General features: G+C 41.4%; 1 protein-coding gene across 1 annotated transcript in view; it reads left to right on the forward strand.

Moving 5' to 3' along the window:
- The window catches only part of Shab (Shaker cognate b), a 260,638-nt gene that overhangs the window by 120,277 nt on the left and 122,619 nt on the right, over window positions 1–17,742 (forward strand). The window contains exon 3 of the mRNA XM_067148672.2: window positions 14,100–14,425. Coding sequence (XP_067004773.2) covers window positions 14,100–14,425 — 326 coding nt within the window. The remainder of the gene's footprint in view (window positions 1–14,099; window positions 14,426–17,742) is intronic.

Here is a 17,742-nt window from a genome sequence, read left to right on the forward strand (position 1 = left end):
AATAGAGGAGAAGGCCGGCAAGAAGAATAAAAACTAGAACGTTCCAATGGTCAAGAAACGATTAAAATATAATGTGATGTCCCTCCTTCTTCCTGAAACCTGTATAAGCTGGCTACAGTTGATAACCAGTCCAGTATTCGTCCTCTGTATTCCCTCCTATTTCCACACTCTGACACTCAAATAGGCTGTCAAGGAGTCGGACACATTGCCTCTGCTGCTTTATAAGGATTCAACCAGTGATATTCGTTCTACTATGGTGGGTTCGAACTCCACTGACGGGAGCCCTGAAGATGGTTTTCCACGGTTTCCCATTTTCACACTAGGTAAATGCTGGAGCCGTACCGTAATTAAGGCCACGGCCGCTTCCTTCCCACTCCTAGCCCTTTCCTGACTCATCGCCGCCGTAAGACCTCTCTGTGTCGGTGCGACGTAAAGCAACTTGTAATATATATATATATATATATATATTCGTTCTCAACTGAGACATTTGGTGTGATGTCCCGTTGGAAGATGGAGTGGCAGGCTACCTCTCCTTCAAATAAGCTGAGGACGATTAAAGGAACTACGAAGGTACGGATGATTTCCCTTCGGGTTTCTCAGAGAGAGGCACTGGATCGGCCATGGTATACCAACGCACTCCTCCTTACTGACGGAAGAATCCTCCCACCCCCGGTGTGTAGGTCTACTTGTAGCGGTCATCTGACCGTAACACACATCCTTACGGAGTGCGTGTCACTGGGTAATATGCACCGTAGTCTGAAACTTCCGAGTACCATCTCACTCATTCTCCGAGATGACGAGCAGTCACCAGACCTCTTCTTCTGTTTTATAACGGATAGTGGCCTGTTTGATCGTGTTAAACAGTGAATTCTCTGTTTTCTAATTCTTATGTTATTGTTAACTACGTGTTTGTCCTATTGACTCTGTTTTAATCGCGTTTTGTACTTGTAATGTATTTCTTAAGACTTTTAATTTGATGAAATATATGACTTAATTTCAAAGACAATGCATTATTCCATTTTAACACAGTTTAATCTAATTATAAATAATTTTATGAGAATATAAGGCATTGCGAATGAGATCCACTGATCATTTTAAATTCATCATCATTATCTTCATCATCACATTTTAAAATCTAGTCGGTATTTCCTTCTTTCTTTCTTTCTTTCTTTCTTTCTTTCTTTCTTTCTTTCTCTCTCTCTCTCTTTCTTAATCCGTTTACCGTCCAGGTTTGGTTTTTCTCTCGTACTTCCACCTCTACGGCCTAAATGGCAGTACCCTGGAGCGTGAAACGTTGGGTCGGGGGAATACAACTGGGAAGAGGGGCCTTGTGGGGGGACGGGAAGATCGGAAAAGATAGACAAGGAAGAGGGAAGGAAGTGGCCGTGGCCTTAAGTTAGGTAACATCCCGGAATTTGCCTGGAGGAGAAATGGGAAACCACGGGAAACCACTTCGAGGATGGCTGATGTGGGAACCGATCTTCCCCCCCCCCCCATCTCGACTCAGTTGACCTCCCGAAACTGAGTGGACCCCGTTCCAGCCCTCGTACCATTTTTCAAATTTCTTGGCAGAGCCGGGAATCAAACCAGGGCCTCCGAAGGTGGCAGCTAATCACACCAACCACTACACCACAGAGGCGGATCTAGTCAGTATGTAAAACTTAAATTTTAATTATCTAATTATCATTCAATTTCGGTTTATCTCGTACAATTAGGGGCCGATGACTTAGATGTTAGGACCCTTTAAACAAGAAACATCTTCATCATCGGACTGTCAAACCTAATTATGGATGATATGCAGTGGGTCCGCTGAACAGTTGAGCAAGCCAAGCTCAGGAGAATGCTGAATGTGATGGGATAGTGTCTTTAAACTGTTCGACATAGAGAGCAATTTGAAAACTGATAATGAACTTGGCAACATCGCGCAATACCTACTCGTGGCCATATTGTAAACAGTCATCTTGAGAAAACAAAAGTGTGCGTGTACTGAGCGAGTCATTGGCCGGCTTTTTCTGCTATACACAAGAGATAGGCGAAGCAAGCTGAGCCACTGCATGACTAAGCACGTGCCACACCGCGTCGTGTAAAGCACCGGCCACAAACGTTACCAAAATTCTTCACTTTCATCACACTTCAAACGGGCTATACTGTATCTTCAAAACTACACCTCATCCTTTCCGGGTCACGGCGCAATATATTGCGTCTCGCGGGAAGTGCCACAGTAGTTATTGCGTGAGAAACTTCCATGTTTGCTTCGGTATGTTCTTGAGCAATGATTCAGAAACATACGCTATATGCTACCTATTGGCACGTTACTGAAGCTCGCGCTTGCTCCTATCCTCACAGGAAGTGCAGTATGCTTAGTTCTTGTATATGAATGTCTACGGCTAGCTGATGAACATGGTCGCTCACAGTCGTACGGTACTGAAGTAGTACTAGAGAGTGAGAAAGTGTTCGAAATTTTGATGAATGATGTAAGTAAGGATTTTGATGTTTCCCATGCGGATGAAGAATTTCATGAAAACTTCCTTCCTAAAGTATCATAATCGAGGGTGAAGGAATAAGTGATAGTAACTAAGAAGAATATTAAACCACCATCTGCATAGAGGCGCAAAACATGTATCGTGCGCAGTTCGTGGAAAATAATTTTCTGGGAACTCCTCTCTCAGCCTGAATATAAAAACGGATTGATGTATTTATGAAAGGACCGCGTTGATTTTGAGTGATTATACTGAAGGTCATGTACACAAACATACCATACTGATCCATTCCTTCGCACTCCTATATTTTCTCGGCTCTGTAATCATTATAAACCAATTCTAGTTTTCAAATACTGTAACAACATTTGTGTCCAGCACCATATTTCGTGAAATATCGCGTAAAAAGAATATTATTAATCGTCAAGGTTGTGTGTTTTTCATTTTTCACTTTTTTCTTGTAAGTTATCACTTAAGTCATCTTTAAAAATATAATAGCTTATGTTCATCAAGATTCATTTATAATAGGGTTGATCTATGAGCGTGAAAAAACTTAAACTTAAATTGGGTGATAGTTCAGTGCTTCGAAAACCAGACCCTCAAGGGGTTAAACGGGCTATATCTTGAAAACTACCGGTACACCTCATAGGATTTTGAAATAAAATGTGTTTCGTTCCCTTTTCAGAGAAGTTTCATACCCTTTTGGCTCGCTTTACCATTTGCCGGAAGTGGTGGTGAATATCCTTTCTTATCACTAATCAGAAAAGAAAATGGGAGTAGCCCGATCTTTTGAAAAATGAAGATACCGGCCAAACAGACGTAAGAGCCACGAAGGGAGTGAAAATTGAAGACAACACTGGACTTCCTAAACCTAATGCCGTTAGGGCAGGAAGAGAATAAAGGTTGAACAAGAGAGGCTGGGCTGGAAATATGAAATTAAGGATCCTGACACAAATAAGTGATAGCAAAGTCAGACCATCGATACCAACCCACGCTCCCAAGTTGAAAGTCACTAGTCCCCATTCAAGTTACCTTTTACAAAAGGCAGACGATGCCGTTGGTAAATCCTGCCGCCTTCACACACAGGAGATATCATTTACCGGACTCTATATATTTTAACATGAATGACCATTATATCTGTTAGCACTACTTTTGCATAGGATGTATGCAATTTTCTCTGATCACTTGAATAACCGAATCTTTCATATTATTGTTTCCACTAGTACTTTTACCGATCACTCCATAAATGGTTCTTCCTAAGGCTCCTGACTGTCTCTTTTCCATTTTGTTTCATGAAGGCAGATGAGGTTTACTTTCCTCTATATTATTCTTATACTATTTCGATTCCCTTTCCATCATAGTACATACATTGCTATGGTAAACTGTATTTTGAACTAATTTTCATTTAGCCCTTCCCATCCTTCCACATGTGAGACTTCTATCACCGAGCGAGTTGGCCGTGCGCTTAGGGACGCGCAGCTGTGAGCTTGCATTCGAGAGATAGTGGGTTCTAACGCCACTATCGGCAGCCCTGAAGATCGATTTCCGTAGTTTCCCACTTTCACACCAGACAAATTCTTGAGCTGCACCTTAATTAAAGCCACGGCCACTTCAACTCCCAGACCTCTCCCATTCCATAATTGCCATAAGACCTACCTGTGTCGGTGCGACGTAAAGCATATTGTGAAATAAAGAGTGAACACTCATAATGTTGCATAAATGTGGATTTTTTTTTAATGCAAGCACTCGCTAAATACCAAAATGCAATTTGTAATTTTAGATTTTAAAAAAGTCATTTCAATCAAAATCTTGGAAGTTGCTTATGTTACCAAATTAAATCATAAATGCACTGCAATAGTATGTTTCCGCTTACTAAACAGTCACATCTAAGAGCAAATAAATTGAAAATGTAACCACCCTCGGGATCCCCCGCTGCTCAGAAGTGAGCAGAGACCATATCTGATAGGACGGCCGACATTTGAGAGAATCATACACACAGCCTTATACATCAAAGAATGAAAACGATTAAATTATCTTGTAAAATGATTAACAAACACTTCAAGAAATCCGGGCAATCGGGACAGTGTATCAAAGGACACTCACATAATTATTAAGTCTTTGGTCTCAGGTAACGATTGATTTAGGAGAACTTTTCTTTTAAAGTTTCTGGTCTCATAGAATATTTTTAATTCCAAACCAACAATTACCATGATCAGTTAGATACTTGTCACACACTCAAAAAATATTCAGAACGTAATTAAGCATGCTCCACTCGTAAAAATGTTTTCATGTGCACGAAATGTCTTAGGTTAGTTTCATGGCTTAACATTGTTGTATTATACTAGTCCCATTTGAATCATTCGCCAATGAGAATGGTTCATATTTATGTCACAAGGGGAATACCACTCACTGCAGCATGGACTCCTTTCCCAGTTTCACCCTTTGCTGTGTGTCTTCTTTCCCTATTTCCTTAGCAACATTAATAACCTCACAATCGCGCCAATGTTTGAGACCATGCACAGATATCATTAATGGTCGAGTTTTACACTATCTAGATAGCCCTTTACACATTCGTCACTGAAGTTCATATTCATATTCCTTTCCTGTCAATCATGTACATCGGACTTTTCCTGTTAGTGAAACTCATAAACTTACCAGTCACGTTGTGAGTAACACTAATAGAAAAAGTCATCTCACTTTTAATTACTGCGCTGACGTGGTGAAATTTCCTTATGGTGATCGCTATAAGTACCTAGGTGTTAATATAAGGAAAAATCTTCATTGGGGTAATAACATAAACTGCATCTCTGTACGTGGTTGTGAGGATATTCAGGGGCTGTAGGAAGGATGGAAAAGGAGAGGGCATATAAGTCTCTGGTAAGACCACAACTAGAGTATGGTTCCAGTGTATACGAATCTCACCAGGATTATCTAATTTTAGAAGCGGAAAAATCCAAAGAAAATCAGATCTATTTGTTCTGGGTGATTTCCGACAAAAGAGTAGTGTTACGAAAATTTTGCGTGAAGTTATGGCTAGGAAGACTTGGAAGAAAGGAGACGAGCTGAACGACTAAGTGGTATGTCCCGAGCTAATAGCTAGTGGAATGAATAAGTTTGATTTTAGGAAAGATCACGAGATGAAGATACAGTTGGAATTCAAGAGGACAAACTGGGGCAAATATTAATTTATAGGGAGAGGAATTAGGGATTGAAATAATTTTACAAAGGGAGATGTTCAATAAATTTCCAAATTCTTTACAATTATTGAAGAAAAGGTATCTGCCACGTGGGCGACTGCCCTAAATTCAGATGAGTGGTGATTGATTGTTATCGAAATTTAAACAATTCACAGTCAATAGCTTACAACTTATTTTTCTTAAGGGGAAATGTGACAGAATTTTGCAGATTCCTGAAGTTCTAATAATCCTTCATCAGTATTTCATGTTATATTTAAGCAGTAATCGGGATGCTCTATACAAATGTAGAATTTTCTACCTGTATTAGTGGAAAGTAATAGCAAAGTTTACGAATGTATTACATCTATTAAAATAGATACCTCCTTCCACCCTTCACTTTCAATTTCCATTTGTCAACAGACTCAAATAAAGCCTTTACAAGTGGAAACGAACTTTATCGGAGTTTTAGAATCATCTTTCATACTTAATTGGTTAACAAATCATCATCAAACTCAATTTGCTTCCAACCGTAGAGCAAAATTATATTATTGTACCTATGAGAACATTCCTACTAACTTTGACTATTTTTTACAGAAATTAGCAACAAGCATTATATAATAAGGAAAATGTTTTAAAATTTCAAAGTGAAAGTAGCGTGAACAGAGCTTCCAGATACTACGTGTGCGGTAGTATCGTTTAGTGAAAGATAAATTGCCCAGTTCTGGTGTTCGATTTTTTATCGGATAGTTACGGTTTTTATTCGCTACAGGGACGGTTCACACCATTTTGCCACTAAGTTTTGCATTGCTGACTTTGCCGGAGGTTTTATCAAAACGCTTCCAGTCTTAAACTCTTGCGCAAACAGTTCCGCACAAGTTTTCCACTAATCGTGTATCGCATGACACTCGACAATGAACACGAGCTGTTTCATCGTGAGCACCATTTTGTGTTGCACACAACTGGTCACTAAACTCGTCTGCTCCTCTCACTTACTCACACGTAATGACACAGCGACGTACTCGGGAGATGGGCACGCGCAGACCTGTTACAGCAACTGATGGTGCATCGAAATCACGCTTTCCAGCATTTCTGGTGATGGTCAGTTCTTCTGTTTATTAACAAGGCTTAATTCCGCGTCACTCTTATAATTTGCGAGCCAGATTTATTTTGCCCACCTGTGCATGCACATCACCCATCAGCCCTCCTGCATATCTTAAATTTGTGGCAGTACTGGGAACAGAACTCGTGCCTCCGAGGACGGCACCCCATAGCGCTAGCCGTTATACTTAAGAGGTGAGGACGTGAAAGTGAGACTTCCTAGGCCTCCCGAACATAATACAGTCGGAGGAGAACAAAATATGACCAACGGAGACCGGATAAGAAAGATGAGGGCGAAGAGCCTGTACAATTAAGTGGAAGCAATGCCAGGCTCAGCTAGGGAAACTATGGATGCCAGTCCACGCTCCCAAGTTCAGACCCTCTGGTACCCCTTTTAGTCGCCTATTATTACAGACAGAGGATACCGTGGATATATTCTACCACTCCAAGCACAGGGGGATAATCAGAAGGAAAGTAGTTGGTGAGGCCGGCATGCAGTTATCCACGCAGCCAATAATAATAGTAAGTACACATATACCTATAATAGAAAGAGTCTCTCCACTTCAACACGATAATTAAACCAGAACGTCTCTATGCTACAGAGTGTACGTGCTCCATGAGAACAGGAGAAATAGAAGAGCTAGAGAAAAAGGAAAGAAATATTCTAAGAAAACTCTGGCTCCCATTAAAGACTGAAAATAGAGAGTTCACAGGAAGAATGCAGACGTCTAGAAAAGTAAAGAAAGTGAAAGAATGTCTGATACGATCAGGAAGAGGAGATTTAAGTCCTTTGTTCACATAATAATAATAATAATAATAATAATAATAATAATAATAATAATAATTGCTTTACGTCCCACCAACTACTGTTACGTTTTTAGGAGTCACCGAGGTGCCGGCCGCAGGAGTTCTTTTATGTGCCAGTTAACGTCTGAGCCACTCAGCCCGGCTGGTCACATAATGAGGATGGATAAACCCAGACTCATAAAACGCATGTTTAATCATGTTTAAAGGAGGAAGCATGGCAATTAGTGGATGCAAAGTATAAAGAGAGATATGAGAGAGATGGGAACAACTTTTAGGAGATTAATAATAAATTTAAAGGGTTTACGGGAGAAGGAAAAGGAGAAACGGAATAACATCGGGACAGAAGTGAGGAGGAAAAACACAGAGAAATAATGAATATTGTAAAGCAAGAAATGAAGCAGGAAACAAACCGAAATGAATCCAAAACCGATAAAAGAATAATGATAAAAAATAACGTTATTTGTTAAATAGCCGTTCAACTTTGCTGTCGGTCTCACCAGATACCAGAATGCCCGAAAATTTGTCGACAGAAATTCTTCATCGTGCTAAAAGACAATAAAATCGTTTCTTCCCATTTAAACATTCTGAAATACCACCTATGTAAGCTAAACTCGAACCGACTATCGTGAGAATAGAAGGTGAAACACTAACTGAATACACCACTAAGACTGACTTTTCTCCTGAATGCTAGACGATATATATACTTTTCAAGTCTCTGAATACATAAAAGCTCGACCCATCGTTTAATTTAAAAAAGATAGCGCAGTTTAATTACACGAAGTATCTGTTCTAAATCATACTTCCTAGTACAGTTGAGTGCACGGAATCTTGCCGATATAGGAACCGGTAGTATCTGTTTGCAATGGAAGGCTGTAATGCCTCTGCCTCTCCCGCTGACAGCCCCTGTCTCGTTCTAGCAATTCCTCTGTGTTGTTTGGCAGCCTACCCTAACCTTTGGTTAGGTTCGATAAGTTTCGAAGTCCAATCAAGTAGAGGTAACTAAACGGCCAAGTTATAACAATATGATAGGCTGTAAAATTAACCTGAACCAATTGCTCAATTATATTCCCATTGCTTTGCTAGTAAATCAGTTGATAAAGCGAATATTTCAATCCCTGTAAAATTAAAATTACTACGAAGTAGAGTCGTTAAGTTCATGGAGTGACCGCCTAGTGTCGCTGTGGTTCACCATAGCGGGAAGTTTGCAGCAAGAGGCAGTTGTGTGCATACACTATAGGAAGAACTATAATCGCCGTTGTGAAGGGTAGTTGAATTACAGCAGCGAATATTGAGAATGTCGTAATTTGAGCAACGGGAAAATTTCAAGCTCTGTCAAAAATTAGGCAAATCCTTTAGTGAAACGTTTGAGATGATCAAGTCAAAATCGCACGGATCATCACGACGGGAAAAAGACGCGAAAACAATAGGTCAAAATACTATATGATCCTTGAATTGTTAGCGCCAGTTCACAAACATATTGACTGTAGTACGTACACTGTGTTGCCTACTCTGTAGGCGCCAGTGCAAGAAGTTATTGACTGCAGTAGAATAGTAGTGCGTACCGTGTTGCCCACACTGTAGGTACCAGTCCACAAATTTACTGACTGTAGTAGTATTTAGACTAGTCTCATTCCTATAAAAAATAATTAACTACAAATTAATACATCTTATGAAATTAGGTTATAATTAAATTTCACTTATTTGTTATTGTAGAAATGGTAATAGGCCTAACATAGTAAATAATAGTTATTAAATTTTACTCAAATATGTAAATAGGATGCAACAGTAAGGTAGGCCAAACTTTCAGGACACATTCATCACACTTAGAAGAAGAAAATACGTCATATGGATATGTGTCTGGAAACGATTTATTTCCATGCTAGAACTAATTTTCTACATAGAAAATGAATAATGGGAAACACACAGGGACAAAACGTACCGGCATACGGCATGAAAATTTTTGTTACATGAAATGATGAAAATCCTCTTCGTCACCATCGATGCACCAAAACGCCGTCGCACGGATACATCACTGCACCCGAGATTCAATGCGATGGCGGGTTGATACATGTGTTGCGAAAATGTTACGGCTGGGAAGACTTGGGAGATGGGAGACGAGCTGCTCGACTAGGTGGTATGTCCCGAGCTGTCAGTGGAGAGATCACGTGGAATGGCATTAGTAGATGAATAAGTCGGATAGTGGTTTCAAAAGTAGGAAAGATCAAAATATCAAGATACAGTTGGAATTCAAGAGGACAAATTCGGGAAAAAATTAATTTATAGGAAGAGGAATTAGGGATTGGAATAACTTACCAACGGAGATGATCAATAAATTTCCAAATTATTTGCATTTTAAGAAAAAACTAGAAAAACAATAGATAACGAATCTGCCAACTGGGTGACTGCTCTAAATGCAGGTCAGTGATGAATGATCGATGAAAATGAAAATCCACGGCCAGTTTCCAGTCATTCGATCAGATCAGGAATGAAATGAAGTCCCCATCTAGTAGGGAGGATAGTAATTGTGCCGGCTGCCGAAGTCTGTCGCACTCCCCTGCAACAATTATTAATGACTGGCAGTTGAAATTAAATGATTTTTAGTGTGTTACTGGAAAGATCAAAAAGTATTTTCAGACAAATTCGTACAAAAAATGCAGGGCCACGAGTTCATTAACTGATTTTTGCTGGTGGTCTTAAACTTTGATTAGGCACTGTACTAGAGGCAGAGGCAGTGAAAAGTTGCCGCACTATGCAAGGGAGCCGGGGGGGAGAGACTGTCCGCAATACATTGCTGGACTCACCAGTGAACTGCAGCAGCGCAGGCGGGTGTTCAGTTTTATTAAGTTAAGCCTAAATCATAAGAGTTAATAATGAATTAAGATGAAAACGAATGTGTATTTTACCTTCTATCAAATCAGCTGTTGAAAATTATGTACTTCGCCTTCAATGCAAATGTTGCATCGGCGTAAAATATTCCGAAACACTCGTTATATCTCCACCCGTGAAATGTTACGTATCAGTCATCTGATTACGTATTTCCTTCTCTGGCTTCATTCTCCAGGTCTTCTGAAGTACGTGGATTGTTCTTGTACATTTTGGTCTTCAAAGTTCCCCACAAATAATAAACATTCACAATCAAAATCGCAATCAGCCAGTTCTATAAGAGAATGATGTGGCCTCTTGAAGCCTGCAACTCAGGTAAGTTTCTAGAAGTCTTGTCCACACATAGCGATCTTGAGCAGTGTTTTGCCACTTTACTCCGGCGATCTTTCGTAGGTCCTTATCCCAATGAACTGGTGACCTTCCTCTTGGTCTCCGCCTGTCTCTTGGGCTCTATTCAAGAACAACCTTTGTCCATGCCTCGTTTCTCTGGGCTACATACACTGCTCACTGCCATTTCAAGGACACTCTGTTGATGATGTCACTAGTCCTTGTGACTGCTCCTAAATTGTCAGCCCTCTTTGTACACTTTCATGTAAATCCAAGCATAGACCTTTCCATGCATTTCTGGGTTGTTCTTAATGTCCCTTTGATAAATTAATTCACTGTCCAGATCTCACAACCATAGGTCAATACAGGGAGAATACACTGGTCACTAAGATTTAAGTCGGAGAAAAAGCAAAAAAGCATGCCAATGTCCAACACTAATTATTCGCTCATCGAACACCTGTTCTAATGCATGCATTGAATGATGAGCAGTACTGATAGCTAACACAAATAACGTTAAACAACAAATGTAGGAATGCAACACTAATAACATGCGCTCAACAATCATGCCGTACGCTTAGCGCTAGCCATGCTCTCTGGGCCGCCTGGCCGCGCACTCTACCCCCGCCACTCGGGGACAATGCAACTGCACGCCAATACCAGCTAAAGTGCCGGTAACCTTTCGCCGCCTTTCCCTTTAGAAGACATAGTGCACTGTAAACGTGTCGTCTCAGAACTCACGAGTCTTAAAATTCACGAGTATCAAAATTCACGGATTCGAAGAAGAGTAAATGTCTTTACCTGGGCCAGTCTCAAAACTCACGGGCTGGGCCAGTTCTTCTTTGAAATGATAAATGCCCACCCTACGCACATAACGACTGTAGATATTTGAAAATGAAATCGGAATTGTGTGAAAAGGTTCATTGTTAGCGCCAGCCGGAATTGCGTGCCCTCTTGTAAATGGTACCTCTCCAAGAGACGGCCTGTCGTGTAGCCTTGCACAAAGTATACGCCACAGGAGGTTGAGAAACCCACACATATCAGGTACACATTGGTGAACTGTTTCACTTAAAACACTAATGTCACTTACAATTATAACTTTACCGGCACAAGTGGATGGCAATATTTTCTTTTTTATCTCTGTTTATAAAACCTATAACCGCCATACATTAAATTTAGTTTACCCTTTTGCGTACTATTGAATCCCGAGCTGTGCACTGCTCGATGACACCAAGCAGAATAACGGAGTCAAGATCAGTGTTATACTCGGAGAATTTCGTCTGTGGTAGGCTGATAATTCCTGTTAACAATACATGGGATATCCCATTCTAAAAGTGGGTGGACAAACATGTGTTTGAAAGGCAACGTTAATCACCGCGCACCTCATCCATCCTGTGGTCATTGCAGGCGCCTGCTGTCCGGAGCCGTGAGTTCTGAGACTCATTAGAATGTTAATTTAGCTACTAGTTTGTAGTCGTGAGTTTTGATACTATTTTCTACTAATTTTAGCCCGTGATTATTAAGGCTCATGATTTTTGTGACGTAACCGCTGTAAACATTATATCTCCCCAGCAAAGGCAGCCTTTAGTTCTTCTTCAGGGTTGAACCGTACTGTTGAGATCTGTGCCTTCCGTACAGTTTAGCGACGGTTCGAATACATTGTAGTACTTTATTTTGTTCTTTTTATTTTATTTTTGATATTTTGTCAGGACGATTGAAACACTCCTACTCGATCCGAGGTAATCATTGTTCCCAGACAACTGATCATTTTAATTATTTATTTTTGTTACTTGTTTAACGTCCTACTAACTCACGTAGTGATAATAGACCGCTTTTGGTCCAGGGGCTAATGGGCAAGATGGCCGCTATACATGGGCTCTTATGGGACTAACCCACCGAGAGCTGGACCAGGAGCGAATGGGCAAGATGGCGGCTATATATAGGCTCTTATGGAGAACGCTGGACTAGGATAGGATAGGCGGTATGCGTAGGACTTAAAGAGATGGTTTAGAGACTAATGCACAAGATGGTGGCTGTGTGCAACTTCCTAATGCTAGGGCTCCAGAGGCAAGACAGCCGCTTGGGAGGTATGCTGGTGTTGAAAAGGTGTATGTGTTACGTAGTGTACTTCAAGCCAATCAGGACGCTAAAAGGTAGAAAACTGCCATTAACACCACTGCGAGGGTTGTAGCCCAGTCTGACCGAAGTGTAGTGTGGAAATGGGAAACCACGGAATACCATATTTATGGCCGCTGATGGTGGGATTCGAACCCCGAATTCAACCTGAAAGCTGCGCGACCCTAACACATGGCCAAATCTTTCGGTGGAGGCAGCTGAAAAAGATAGGCAATGTGTTCAAACCGTCGGCAAACTGTACGTAATGTACAAAAAACAACAACACGGTTCAACCCGGATGGAGAACTAAATAACTCAACAGACCGTGGAAGCTTCACGTCTAAGAAAGGCAGCCTTTGTTCATAGGTGAGTGTGTGTATGCTGGAATTTACTTCATACAAATAGCACACCTGTTCATCAAGTGGCTGGTGTGGGTGAAAAATGAAAAGGAGGTTTTGTTAACATTAGATACGAAACTACATGTATCGGCATGCTTCCGTACTCTTGACTGTACACGTCCATCGTAACTCACAAAATACCACGTAGACGTTGACATTATTACGTTAACACAATTCTAATCTGAACTATGCATGACTGAAGAAAAAGGGAACTGATTTTGTCCTAAGTTTCTTCATCTGTAACATGCTTTAGCAGTTGACGCGATCGTACGAATGTTCTCATTCCTCTGGTTTCAAAATAATCCTCGCGATCAGTGTGTGGAATGTTGGTGCTTTTTTACTGCAACCCTCTAGTGCCACTAGATGTGCTTTCTTGTCGCTGATGTCACCCTAATCTGTTTAACGTGTGTGGTTGGTGAGTAATGCATGCTGAGAAGAGGGGTTTTGAAATGCAATAAAGAAAAGTTTATTGGCTATTTCTAAATCCCCCCTGTATTACTAATAGCCTGTAACGTAAGACTGCAAACCCTTGACAAGCATGCTCCTCTCTCTTTCAGAGAATACACAAGAAGAGAGAGGGGACTATGCACCATCTCTGTTGCTTGTTGTTGTGTCTACCTTGTGTGTTGTCTTCCCCAGGTGACAAGTCAGCAGGTGAAGGATTCCCCAGACTTCCCTCAAAGTCGTATCAAAGACTCTGATTGGTGGATGAAGTTGTCTTCACCCTTAGTTCTAAGGGGAAGCTCTTTTGTTGTTGATGTCTAGTTTATAGTTTTGCTGATAGTCCCCTCTCTCTGTGCGGGTTGCCTCCCCTGTGCCAGGCCACAACATGTCTCAAGCCGATGGCAACAGCACGGAAGGCGAGAGCGCAAGTGGGGGAGGACCCACTGGCAGGGGCGTGCAGTCCACGGGCACAGGCTGTTACCGAAACTATGAACACTTCTCAAACCATCACCGTCGGACTAACTCTTCCCAACAAGCACCGTGTCTTCCCATAGCGGCGGGCCCCCAGCCGCCTCCACCACCCCCGCCGCCCTCGCAGCTGTTGCTCGACCTGCCCGAGACGCAGGTGGCGGCCGACGAGCCCGAGGCCACGTCGGAGGAGCAGCAGCCGTTGACGCGCTCACCAGGGGGCTACACATCACCGGTAAGTGCCAGCGCTGGTGACACGCTATATCCATTACAAGTTCTACTTTATGAAAAGGAATCAAAATGTGCAGCATACCAGCTGAGGATTTGCACATAACATTCATTCCATTTAATAAATTCCAGTTTTAAAATATTAAATTCCATTTAATCTGGGTATAAGATCAACAGGCTCAACAAGACAGATCCTGGAGCCAGGATTTTTACCCCTCCGTCATCAAACAAAAAACTAAACCACCAGTTTATACGTAAAATTTGCATTACTGCATGACCATCATCATATCAACAAAAACTGGATAAAAAGAAAGGGCCTTTCAAATTAACCAAGATATCATTTCTCCAAATGCTGAGTCAGCTAGTGTTGTAATGGATAGTGTGCTGTCATCTCAGAAGATTGTTGCACGTTTTCTATTCCGAAAGTATCTTTGATTGATTTAGTTTTTAACATGCCGTTCAACAATCAGTCTACATCTTAGGATGGAAGCTTGGTGTTGACTATGTGATGGTGCCTCACCGCAGCTCAGCACTGTGAGTGGACTGAACCTTGATGTGTCACATTTCAATAGCCAAGCAAGCAGGTAACCATGTTCAATGATGATTAAAATTTGATTTCAGTTTCAGAACGTTCCGACCAAAGACAATATTCTAGTATTCAGATCGCAGGTTCAAGAATAAGACAAGCAGGTTAATGTGGGTGACAAGGTGTAACTAAACATTTGTGAAGGTTACAGCCTCGTCACCCAGCCGCTAAGCCTGAGTGAATGTGTGAAGAGTGCCTCCTTCTTCGCCAATCTCTCTTCATTTCTTGCTGTCCGCTATGTGTTTCTGTGTGTTCTGTATGTCAGCTTCATTTAACTTGTTTTTTTCTTTACAAATGTATATACTGAACCCTGTCTTTGTTTCCGCACGAGCCCTTTGCAGATGGTGAAATATAAAGTAGACCCTAAAGTGATGTATAAGAATAACTGTTCCTTCCTTCTTGCTATTGACTATGTAGTGCTTCCCAGCATGCAGTGTCACAACTGTTTAGCCCGCTTACATGTCACTTTAAGGAGACTTAATATTTACATCATCACACAACATTAAAACTCTTAGTTCATTTTTATTTTTCATCACAATATTTTTCGTTTATATGTTAAATTTACAATAATAATTATTACCTTCTCACTCTTTCCTTAGACAATTCATTTAATTTCATTTGACATTCTTTCTCTTTTCTTCTCTACCAGATTTACTGCTCTACTCTTTTTTCTCTCGATCTCTCTCTTTTGTAGGAGAACAACAAAAAAGACGACAAGAAAATCGACAAACTCGATGAATTGCCTAGTGAGTTCGAATGTTGCTTTTGCACCTCGAAGGTACGATTAGTAGTCTTGCGACCTTCTTCTCATTCTAAGTTCATTAGAGTAGTTGGCACGCGCACGGCATACAGAGGCGTGATGTTCCCACAAGTAGTGTGTGTTAGACATGTTTGTTTTGAGGGAGGGCGCCTCTGTATCTGTGCGAACTTCTTCCAGGCAGCGTAGTTGTCATTAGATTAGTGTAATCCGATTACCGAATCTGGTAATGTTCCATCTGCATGTTTCAGAAGGCATAAACACATCTTATGTACGAATGAACTAAATATCTGCCTTAAATATTTCATATAAATGAATTTCTTAAACAAAAACTAATAAAGTATACACCCATGACGCTGTTGCAAATAATGATCTGTTCTTAACAGCAAAACTAAGCATAATTTATTAGTATGTGGAGATTTCAAGTTACTTGGCCCAAAACAGAACGTCCATGAAGAGAAAAAGTCCGTACCAAAGTATCCAAACACGTTTCGTCCATTCAGTATGATCCAGAGAGAAAATGTCCAGTCTAAAGAAAATCCAAAAATAATTGTTAGTGCGTTAAATTGTCCGGTGTGTGGTGAAATACACTGGAATATGTCTAATATGTATCCGAAAGTATCCAGTTGGTCATTGTTTAATTTTTACGACAGCATTGTACTCGAAATAAACGTTCAAGGTATTAGGTCTTGGTACTTACTTATAGGTCTTGCAAATTCCCCGTTAACGACCGGCACGCTTTTGAAGCCTAGCTGGTCGGCTGCGTTTACATTCCTTGTCCGCGGAGTGCCAGGATTTCCCCACTCGAGACACAGCGTTGTCAAGTCTCTGTTTAACTATTTAGCCTCTGAGAGCGAACAGCGAGATTGGACAGAACTGCGTGCAGCTGTAGAACACTGGAGAGCTGACAAGCAAGCCGGCTCCAGGACCGGCACGTTTTAGGATCACTACGCGTAGACTGTCACTGACAAAGCAAGCATCCCATTGGTCAAGAGCCAGCTGCTATTGGTCCCAACAGAGGCGAGTGTAGACAGTCAAATCTGGTTACTGTCAGGAGTTGAGTCGTCGGTCGTTAACGACGAAATTGAGAGATCTATATTTATCGTATGGCTTTTAGTACCGGGAGTGTCTGAGGGCATGCTCGGCTCGCCTGGTGCACGTCTTTCTATTTTACACCCGTGGGCAACCTATGCATCGCGATGTAGGGTGATGATGATTATGAGGGAGAAGATGAAACCCGGTGACGGCACGTACCCTACTCCTGTCGAATAGCACCAAGGGGTCAGCTAAAAGTTTTACGTCCCTATCTGACGGATGAATCATAGTAATCACTCCATGCGAGCACTATGGAGAGGTTTGGAATTGAATCCAGGCTTTTGGCACACAATCTAGTGATTCTAAATTGTATACCATCACCTCTCCTACCCTGCTGGCCAACATTCTGATGGTAATTTTTTTAACCAACGGGACTCGAACCGGCTAACCACGGTATCAGACCATATATACTTGACGCTTTAATGATCATGGCCATCATGCGGGATAACTCTTGGTTAGTACACGTCGCACATATCTAAGAGATGTTAAGTTTTCCTTTCTTTCTGTCTTTCTTTCTTTCTTTCTTTTTTAATCCGTTTACCCTCCAGGGTTGGTTTGTCCCTCTGACTCAGTGAGGGATCCCACCTCTACCCCCTCGAGGGCAGTGTCCTGGAGTGTGAGAATTTGGGTCGGAGGGATACAACTGGGAAGGAGAACCAGTACATCCCCAAGGCTGCCTCAGCTTCTATGCTGAAGAGCGGCCTTGTGGGTGGATGGGAAGATTGGAAGTGATAGGTACCATCCCAGCATTTGCTTGAAAGAGAAGTTGGAAACCACGAAAAATCACTTCGAGGATAGCTGAGCTGGGAATCGAACCCCTTTCTATTCAGTTGACTTCCCGAGGCTGAATTGACCTAGTTCCAAACATTGTACCAATTCACAAATT

This window comes from Anabrus simplex, chromosome 5 (genome assembly GCF_040414725.1).
Source record: "Anabrus simplex isolate iqAnaSimp1 chromosome 5, ASM4041472v1, whole genome shotgun sequence".
Lineage (NCBI taxonomy): Eukaryota > Metazoa > Arthropoda > Insecta > Orthoptera > Tettigoniidae > Anabrus > Anabrus simplex.